Source organism: Salvelinus alpinus, chromosome 5 (genome assembly GCF_045679555.1).
Source record: "Salvelinus alpinus chromosome 5, SLU_Salpinus.1, whole genome shotgun sequence".
NCBI classification, from domain to species: Eukaryota; Metazoa; Chordata; class Actinopteri; order Salmoniformes; family Salmonidae; genus Salvelinus; species Salvelinus alpinus.
Window position 1 is genome coordinate 79,379,595 of NC_092090.1, and position 10,919 is coordinate 79,390,513.

At 43.4% G+C, this 10,919-nt stretch overlaps 1 protein-coding gene across 1 annotated transcript; it reads left to right on the forward strand.

Moving 5' to 3' along the window:
* The first annotated feature begins 286 nt into the window (after positions 1-286).
* On the forward strand, positions 287-3,948 carry LOC139576885 (apelin receptor A-like). The gene has a single exon (XM_071403447.1). The coding sequence runs from the start codon at positions 456-458 to the stop codon at positions 1,551-1,553; it is 1,098 nt and encodes a 365-aa protein (XP_071259548.1). The 5' UTR covers positions 287-455; the 3' UTR covers positions 1,554-3,948.
* The last annotated feature ends 6,971 nt before the right edge of the window (positions 3,949-10,919 follow it).

A 10,919-nucleotide genomic window follows, 5' to 3' on the forward strand; every position in this document is an offset into this window, starting at 1 on the left:
TACAATAACATTTTCAAGAATATTTCAAAATAGATCACTTTTTAGGGAGACAATTGAAGATTATATTTTACCATTCCATTTTCAAATGCTATGAATAAAGCAAGACATGCTTCATGATGCATCGCAACTGGATAAAGGCTGGTGTGTGCTGCTCTAGAGAGAGGTGAGAGGAGGGGGTGCAGGGCTAAGTGTTTAATGGGGGAGGGGGATTCGTCCTGGGAGGGAGGGAACTAGGGGTGTGGAGCACCGAGTTTAAAAAGCCAAGCAGCATTGCACCACTCACTCATACTGCCTGTGCTCTCCTCCAGTGACTGATAGGGACTCACCATTCCTTAAACGTGACTTTTTCTCTAGTTTTCAGTGTTGACATTTGGTTTGTTTGAATTTTACTGAACCAGCTCTGGACTGTACAGAAAGGATTTTAAAAGTTTGAAATTATTTTCCATTTCATACTCATGACTTGGAACATGGATCCCACTGTGGAGTATAGAGATACCTATGATTATGATTATGGTGACAACGAAACTATGTGTGACTACTCTGAGTGGGAGCCGTCCTACTCCCTCATCCCTGTCCTCTACATGCTCATCTTCATCCTGGGCCTGTCTGGGAATGGAGTGGTAATCTTCACCGTCTGGAGGTCCAAGTCCAAGCGCCGAGCAGCAGATGTCTACATAGGCAACCTGGCCCTGGCTGACCTCACCTTTGTGATCACTCTGCCCCTCTGGGCGGTGTACACAGCACTGGGCTACCACTGGCCCTTTGGTGTGGCCCTGTGTAAGATCAGCAGCTACGTGGTGCTGGTCAACATGTACGCCAGTGTCTTCTGCCTCACCTGCCTGAGCTTTGACCGTTACCTGGCTATCGTCCACTCTCTGTCCAGCAGCCGGCTGCGGTCGCGGGGCACAATGCTGGCCTCCCTGGGGGCCATCTGGCTCCTCTCAGGCCTGCTGGCTGTGCCCACTTTGCTGTTCCGCACCACCGTGGACGACATCAACAGCAATCGCACCACCTGTGCCATGGACTTCAGCCTGGTCACCCTAAACGAGAGGCATGAGTCCCTGTGGATCGCAGGACTCAGCCTGTCGTCCTCTGCCCTGGGCTTCCTCCTGCCTTTCCTGGCCATGACCATCTTCTACTGCTTTATCGGCTGCACCGTCACGCGTCACTTTAACAACCTGCGCAAGGAGGACCAGAAGAAGCGTCGTCTGCTGAAGATCATCACCACCCTGGTGGTTGTATTTGCCATCTGCTGGACCCCATTCCACTTGCTGAAGAGCATGGACGCACTCTCGTACCTGAACCTGTCTCCCAGCTCCTGTGGGTTTGAGCGCTTCCTCCTGGTGGCCCATCCTTATGCTACCTGCCTGGCTTACGTTAACAGCTGCCTCAACCCCTTCCTGTACGCCTTCTTCGACCTGCGCTTCCGCTCCCAGTGCCTGTGCCTGCTCAACCTGAAGAAGGCCATGCATGGACAGATGAGCTCCATGTCCTCCACGCTCAGCGCCCAGACACAGAAGTCAGAGATACAGTCTCTGGCCACCAAAGTGTAAAGAGAGGGCAGGGATAGGTGGAGTGGGACTGCTGGCTGGTTCCCTGCTGCCACCACAGGAACAATGACTGGTAAACACACAGTTTTTTGGTGTCCGTTATTCAAATGCTTTTAAGGCGTAACAGACAATGAACCATATCAGATGAATGGACTTTGTTTTCCGGAACATGGGTTTGCATATACAGTATGTTTTCATTCTTGCGTATATGTACATTTCTCACTCATGTTCAACCCAACGGGTGCATCAGTGGGTAGGGGAGAAGCCCAGGGAGTCCTCAGCCCTACAGCGGTTCCCTCTAACCCCTGGACTGGACTCTGAAGCTGGCGAGAGTTGGCTGAGCTCCATATAGCTGCTTTTTTCCCCACAACGTATCAGAAAGGTAAATATACTTTTCAGACGGACTCTATTTTTCCTCTTCTCCCTTTCAACTGTTATTCTTTACTGTATGAGGGACCAGAACCCTGAACAAAAAGACAGACGGTCATATAGGGTTTATTTCTGTTGTTGTTATGTATATCACATGCAAACCTGTTTACACTGGGTAAATCACAAATGTACAGTATTTTCATACTTTTGCTGTTTCAGATGTGTTGATATTTTGTTTTATTACAAGCACTTGTTAAATGAATGAAATGTAAAATAGGGGGAAATGTGTTTGCAAAGAGACCATATCTTCTTCAGGTTGTTGTTTGTGAAGGTAGGAGACTGGGCAGAGGAGGGGGGTTGTAAGAGGAGGAAAGGTGTTGCAGCTTAATTACAGAGTTTGAGGAGGAGACAGGGGCAGACAGGCAGATGGCAGCTGACAAATGTTGTCAGGGAAGTGGGTGGGGGCTTTACAGTGCCCTCTGGTGCCGGGGAGGAAAGGGAACTTTATGATCTGTGTAACTAACTACTGTATTAAAGAAATATGATCTATGAAATGGATCTCCTTGTTGATCTTTATGTAGAATTTTATCTCACGGAATAGGGGTATGTGTATTCTCTTTAACTTTGGTCCTGTTTGAAGTAACACACAAAGTTCTGTCTTTGAGGAAATTCATGATTAATCGTTATGGTGTGTTAATGCTTCATTCATTCTGCACATGTGAACTTTCACATTAGTTTATTCAGAGAGTATAGGATTTCAACATCATCCTGTTATTTCAGTGATAAGGATGTCCAGAGGGCTGCAGCGCTGCTATGAATGTCTTCCTCTTGGTTTACAGCACTGGACCAAACACTAGACCCTATTCAATCAAAACCAATATACAGATCTGAACGATAAGGAAAAAACATTTCTCCTGCGAACGTATATTCCATGCAGAGGTTTGAAAAAAAGTGTAGTACTTAAGGTGTCTAGAGATTATTACATCAAATATTTTGTTTGTCACTTGCTTCGTAAACAACAGGTGTAGACTAACAGTGAAATGCTTAATTACTTGTCCTTTTCCAACAATGCAGAGTAAAAAAAAAAAAAACATATATATACAGTACCAGTCAACAGTTTGGACACACCTACTCATTCAAGGGTTTTTCTTTATTTTGACTATTTTCTACATTGTAGAATAAGGCCTGATTTGCGCAGTCTCCTCTGAACAGTTGATTTCGAGATGCGTCTGTTACTTGAACTCTGTAAAGCATTTATTTGGGCTGCAATCTGAGGTAAAGTTAACTCTAAATAATTTATCCTTTGCAGCAGCAGAGGTAACTCTGGGCTCCCGAGTGGCACAGCGGTCTAAAGCACTCAGTGCTAGGGGTGCCACTACAGAACCTGGTTCAATTCCAGGCTGTATCACAACAGGCTGTGATTGGGAGTCCCACAGGGGAGCGGTGCACAATTGGCCAGTGTCGTCTGGTTTAAGGTTTGGCTGGGGTAGGCCGTCTTTGTAAATAACAATTTATTCTTAACTGGCTTGCCTAGTTAAATAAAGGTTAAATTAAAAAAAATCTAATTCCTGTGGCGTTCCTCATGAGAGCCAGTTTCCTCATAGCGCTTGATGGTTCTTGCGACTGCACTTGAAATGTTCTGGATTGACTGACCTTCATGTCTTAAAGTAATGATAGACTGTCGTTTCTCTTTGCTTATTTGAGCTGTTATTGCTACAATATGGACTTGGTCTTTTACCAAAAGGGATATCTTCTGTATACCACCCCTACCTTGTCACAACACAACTGATGGCTCAAACGCATTAAGAAGGAAAGACATTGCATTCCAGGTGACTACCTCATGAAGCTGGTTGAGAGAATGCCAAGATCGTGCAAAGCTGTCATCAAGGCAAAGGGTGGCTACTTGGAGGAATCTCAAATATAAAATATATTTTGATTTGTTTAACGTGTTATTTCATAGTTTTGACATCTTCACTATTATTCTACAATGTAGAAAATTATAAAAAATAAAGAACAACCCTGGAATGAGTAGGTGTGTCCAAACATTTGACTGGTACTGCATATATAGTGACATGAGGAATAAATACACAGTGAATAACGAATAACAAAAAAATACAGGGACCACATGTATCATGCCTTACAAATAAAAACAAATATTGTCACATCGTGAATCACTGTCTACCCCATAGCACCAGTAGGGGAACCTCGAGTTCCAGTTCTACTGGTCTGGGCTGTATTCACTGAGCAGTTTGCAGGCCAAGCCCCCACATGTTGGCTGAATAATAGGGTAATTACCAATGAGTGACTCCTCTAAGGGGCCCTTTGATTTGACAGTAATGAGCTCTGTTGGACATAATCACTGAGTTTAGATTGGATGGAAGAGGGGGTCTAGGTTCCTAATCCTGGCAGAAGTTGGGCTGCAGGACAAGTCAATGTTTGTCCCTGTTGACAAGAGATTGCAGTTAGAAGCACTGAGTAGGGAGGAGGTGGGGGGGAGGAGTGGGGTGTCTACAGATGCTCAAACCAACAGACGCCGGTGATAAGAGCGGAGGACTCTTCCTGTGGTGATCAGAGGGGGGGAGACAGACAGAGAGATAGAGTTATTGGAAAGAATCATATATTTACAGTTTTGTCATATTTTATCCTTTAACACAGCCAAAACAAACTACATATGTGAAATAGTGAGAGAGAGAAGTAATTCATCTTTTTGTGTGTGAGAGATCATATTACCCGTTTACCATCTGGGGAAATGGAAAATATTTGACAATGATAAAGCATGAAATAAATCACATATGATTGTAATTCTGTCCTTATGCCATATCCTCTTCCCTTAAAGCACACAAGTAAATTCAAGCATTTAAGTTTGACAGACTAAGCATGTTGGTCATTACACCTGATTAGCTGATTATAAACAAATGACTGATAAGGGATAATGTAATAAAAGATAGGGTGAAGCGAATCTTGCACATGGTAGACTGGCCAGACCTGTTGTTGTTATTTAGACGAATTGGACTGACAGCTTGTCTGATGGTGTTAGCCAGTAAGGCCCCTTTGGAATAACTCACCCAGAATACAAGCTGACCAAGGCAGCGTGGGGATATGAACGCTAAAGCCAGTGAAAAAACACAAATGTTAGCTCTTTAAAAGCACAGACATGTTTTCTGTGATTGCGTGTGCGTGAGCACGTGTGTGTGTGCCTGAGTGAGTGTGTGTGTGTTTAGGTGCATCATACATGTTTACATTTATGCTCTGTGTTCTAAATTAAATCCTTCATGTTTTGTTGTTGTTCAAACCTTTTTTTCAGTGTTCAAGACCCCAACCCAATGAATAACAGAAATGCCTCATCAGGGTGGGGGCTTGCTTGGGAGGACGGTTGTGTTTATCTTCAACGGTCACACAACTGTCACCTGTCACCTTGCCAAAATAGAGAAAACCCTGCAGCATATACCCTGCTTAATCGATGTTCACCACCAGTCCAACAGGTGTCTGTCCTCGAGTGGTGTCATCAGTGTGAGCTGCCACACCCAAATAGAGCATCTGAGCACCCCACAACTAAACACAACACAGACAGGCCGCTACTCTGGACCTCCCCTCAGATCTCCCTGCTTTCCTATCCCACCCACAGTGTGACAAATGCACACACACATTTCGAGCACACCCAAGTGCACAGAAACACAAAGTAATTAATGTGTGCGTGTAAACAGAGATGTGACACGTTCCACAGCCTGTCAACACTGTGCCTACTTCCCCCCCAGCATCCGTCCACCTGTCTCATGAACATACATACATACACGCACACACAGTATCATATGTCAAAATAAAGTTCTAAAAAACACACTGAGATCAGAGAATGTAGCCCATAACACATTTACACACATACATAGGCATATCAAAATAAAAAACAGTTCCTCAAATACTCCAATTTTCATCAAACAGGAAAAAAAGCACTTCCCAAAGGCATGTCTGTACACACTAAGACAAAACCCATTGGTGAAGTTCCCATAGAGAATGGAAGAAGTGAGCTGTGAGGACAGAGGTTAAGGGACCCCTCACCTCCCCCACTCCATCCACAGATCAAAGAGGCCTGGGGTGTCATCATGCATAGCACAGGGTGAGGAGTACCTGTGAGCTGGAACACCCTGGATCTACTGTAGCCCACGATCAGGGGATCAGGTTAGGGGGACTATAATGGAACACAATTTGGTCGCACTTGGGAGGGAAAGAAAAAGAGGGATAGATAGAAAGAATGAAAGGACAGGATATGTATCCAATGAAAAGTTAACATAAGCTAAATGTAGAATGACAGAGTGTGTCAGTTTCAACAGATTCAACTAGATTTGAGTGACCATTTCAAAAATACAACCAACATCAGATATGACCATAAGCCACAGGTTTGATGTGAAGCATGATGTAATTGGATGTACAGTATATTGACTGTGATCTCTAGCACAAGCAGTGTGTTATTGGTGATTATATAAATGTATGCTGGCTAATGATAAAAACAGGCTGAGTTGAGACTGTGGGCTTGTGGGGGGACTGATGTCTGCTTGTCCGTGAGGGGAAACCCTATCTGGCTGGAGGATTAGGACTCACACATCACTGTTAATAACTTAATGTGTCTGTGTATGGGCTCCACGCCAGTCTAGACAATAGAGCCTCTGATCCATCAAAACAAGTGGGCTCGCCATGACCAAGTCTGAGCTCCTGAAGAGGACCCCAGAAAGTAGCAGGTACACCTTTCCTGTCTGGGTGGGTTAAATTGTCTGATTTCCTCTCTAGAAGATGGAGTTAGCTTTATCCTCTAAGGACATATTGGTAATTCATTAAAAGTGCTTGTACAGCCTATATTTCAAGTTATTTGCAGTTGACTAAACCTTTAAACACACCACTCCACTCTGTGGGTAGTCTCTCTCTTCTCTCACAGAGGTGCCCCCAAAATGAGATCCTTTGATATTTTAGATATCCCCCCACCCCACCCAACCCTGCTTCTCCACTGTAAAGAGCAGAAAGCCCCTTAAATTGAATTTAATAGAATAGAGAAAAGTACATTAGCTTGAGGTTAAAAACTTTAACAACACAGGAACCTACTCAACCAATGTCAACAATCTCCAACTTTACCCCAGTTCAAAGGAGCCGTCTATCCTTCTGTAAACGAGAGCAGACAGTGTCACAGTGTAATAAATATTCAAAGAGCTTACAACGATAAAGTAAATAACTGACACTGAGAACAGTTCATCTTTTGGAACCTCAAAGTTCAATATCCTAATATCTCCTCTCAGATTTAAACGTCTGCTTGAGTCTTCGTGATTACATTTCATAATTTTCCTCTAATTTCATGACATACACCTTTACACATTCTGGAAACTTCATTTTGGCATTTTCCAAGGCAAGCCTCCATTGCAGTGCTTGAACAATTGTTCAGCTATGTCCGATGCACTTCAGCCTTACCAGCTGCCTTGAGTTGTGTGGAAACATCAGTTCTGATCACTCTCCCCCATTCTTAACCTATGTGAAGCACTCACTCTGCACACATGCTCCCACCAGAGCCCTGACTCTGATACACAACCAGCGTTATCACCTGTGTGTGGCATATCCCAAGAAATTGCTGGTTGTGAGTGTATGAAAAGAGGAGAAACATAGATGAGCAAAACGCAGATAGAGAAAATTCAGATTTCCATTGGTATTTTTCAACCCTCAGCAAAAGGGCAGGCAGGTGGGGAGCGCGTTAATCCACCTGGCTGGTTCCAATCTTTTGGGATCAAAGGGCAGAACCCCTATACAGTCTGACAGTCCACGTCCACTCTGTCAGGACCCCTCATAATCATTTTATGACTGCAGCACAAACCTTAACTAATTTCACGAGAGCAGATCCATCCACAGAGCTCTCAGGGCAGATCTCCTCTATCCTCTGTTTGGACTCGATTCTCTACGCTCTGAAAGGTCAGAGAGGACAAAAGGAACCCCAGGCATAGATTATCACTGTTGATCAATACCGCAAGTTTATCTCAACACTCCTGTCGCTTATTTGAAGATTAGGTTTTTCATATGACTCGATGTTTCATTTATAGATGTCACTATAGTTTTGAAATCGGTTTGCAGAGCAAAACATTAACACAAAGCTCCATTGATAATGATCGATAGGAATAACTATTCTTAAATAATACTGTCATGGCTACTGTCTGTCTTCTCTGTGAGACACTCATGCTTTGATGAATGGTGACCTAAATAACAACCATAATGGACAATGGATGTTGAAAAATGAAGATAGTGTAATTTATTAGAGGATGGGGGAGAATTTAAAAAATCACAACATGTCCAGCAAATTGTCAACTATCACTCAATGATTGGGATTTAAACCCAAACAAAGATGGCAATTAAAGATCCTGTACTCTGAGCTAATTGAAAAATGCAGGTCTTTATGCATTACAATGGAAAGGAGGGCCACTGGATGGCCAATACACACTCATGATGTTACAGTCTAGAACCATTCTCTTCCCTTCCTCCTCCCTCCCTCTCTGTCGCTCTCTCACGCACTCTCTCTCTCTCTCTCTACCCCTCCCTCTTTCTATTTGTTTGTTTTTCTCTATAGTACACTGTACTGTGTTTCTTTCTAGAAATGTAATGTGAGAAGTTGTTTTTCCAGATAGTCTCTGTGCCCCAAGGCTGTGTGTTGAGTAGTGATCCATTACAGAATCACCTGTCCTGCTCGACCAGAAAGTGCCCTGCCCTCACTAACCTGTTACACCAACACATTTTACAATACAGGTGAGATGGCCAAGACATGTGTACTGTTTACAGTAAGGCAGTAGCATTGGAATGATAATGGTAGTTTGGCCGTTTGGGCCTTCACTGGGTGGGAGATCTGAAACAGGCATCTAATTAAAGCAGATTCTCTGAATGGACCGACATTGTTTTGACTTGTTGTTTTGTTCAGGCCCAGGACCACACCTTATTCCACCCAGTGTCATACAGGTCTGTTTGGGTGAGAAGGATTTCAGTCAGTTCGACAAGTGCATAAGAGGATATAAACCATGAAGACTAAGACCCTTTCATGTTGTAATACAATACGTGAAGCATAAAACACTAAATGTAAATCAGAAGGTATGGCTGCACCTCTAGAAGAATTCTGATGATGGACATTTTACAGGAAATTAAAATACTCTACATTGTAAGAAGCATACTCTACATTTTAAGCAGCGTCATAAACTCAGCAATAATACTACCTATCTTGGTCAAATATGACAAGCTTTTTCTACACAACAGAGAGTACAACATGTGTATTCCTGAGAGACAGCTGTGTTGTAGAAGAGACTGATATAAACACAGAGGGCGTGACACTGATTGACCTCAAAACGGGGGACTTCCTTCCTCATTGTCCTTCTAATGGGTGAGCTGTTAATAGGACCTGATCATCCATTGGTGGTGTGGGTGTATGATAATTAGTAAAGCCCAAATTAGATATGCATAGAATAAAGCTTGACTCATTGATGAGCTGTGTTCTTTGCTGATAATTTGATATATTTGTCACTTTTCAAATATGATTGAGAAGGTAAAAATCATGCCCCATTAAAAAAAGCTTCAGGGGGATTTTTTTTTAAAGAAAGCAACTCTTTTATGAAGGAAGGGAGCAATAAAATCACTCTGCTCCCATGTCAATACAACACGTCAACACCAACACAACAAAAATAACTTTGTCATCAGTTTTAACTTTGCAATAAACATCAATAAGCAGTTAAAAATGTTCAAAAAGGAGGAAGTACATATGTGGTTTGAGGGAAATGAACAATGGGGAGGGGGGGATAATACGGATGGACAGATACGGTGCCGCCTGGATCCCTCATCCTGTCAGTTAATGACCATGTGGTCTTCAGTGAGCTTTCCTGTTTTTCCACCTTGGTTTTCAAAATCATTGGGCAATGATGGATGAAAAATCAACCTGGTCATAAAGATATTCAAAAGATGTTTGAAGCCCTGCTCACTTCTATTATTAATGAACTAAACTGAGTGATGACTAGATTCCTTATAATATTAAGAAATGTCAAATAACATCTATCACAACAGAAACCAAGGCATACAGATGTTAATTAGCATTGCTTTGGGTGGACATCATTAGCAGAGATGCGATGCTTCCGATGACAGCGTGCCTTGGCCAGAACTGAATGTGCTCTGCTCGTGGCCCTCCGGATTTGGGCGCTCAGAGCCCATCCTCCCTGGGGTACAAAGCTCCTCTTCACAACATCTTCTATCCCATCCATTGTGAGAGAGGGGTGCCTCTGGGCACACGGCCCTCCATGCCCGTTACGGACTTAAATGCATCTCCTGTCATTGCCCATACCCAGTGCCAGTTCAGCTGGATGCATTCAGGTGCTCGGATCCTGCAAAAATATTCAAAAAGAAGAACTCTTGAATTTTAAAAACTTTAAACCAATTGTCCCCAAACTCAAATGATAAGTTCTGACATATAAGAATTGGACTCATTCAGGAGATTTAGTCTCACATGGCCAGCCTTCCAAATCTCGTCTCCTTGAAGTGAAAAGCCTGGGCTTCCGAGGCTATGACTTAGATAGATCATTATAATATATATCAGTGTTCTTCCATATTTCTCACCATGTCTCACCCAGTGGACCTCAAGCGACACCATTAACATTATTGTCTCTAACACTTGCCAGGTGCCCTTGACAGTTTCCTCAATTTGAGCACAGATATCAATAGGGCCCATTGCTACACAAATATAACAGAACAAAGCTGCCTCAGTTATTACTTGGTGTGATGCTGTGCTCTGTCTACACCTCCTTCCTCTCACATACCCCCTCCCATTCTCCTGCATCGTGAATCCTAGGGCCTGTAGAGACAACCAACCACCGCCATATACCCCCTTCCCCCATCCTTTCTTCCTGACAGGTGCCCCAGTGTAAGTTAGCTTCATGTGCGAGCTAAGGCAAGCAGGGAGCTTGGGACAGATGGGGAAAGGGGGGATACCTAGTCAGTTGTACCTAGTCA

What these genes read in the sequence shown, in the direction of transcription:
- LOC139576885 (XM_071403447.1), top strand. Translation starts at nt 456, where the DNA reads ATGACTTGGAACATGGATCCCACTGTGGAGTATAGAGATACCTATGAT.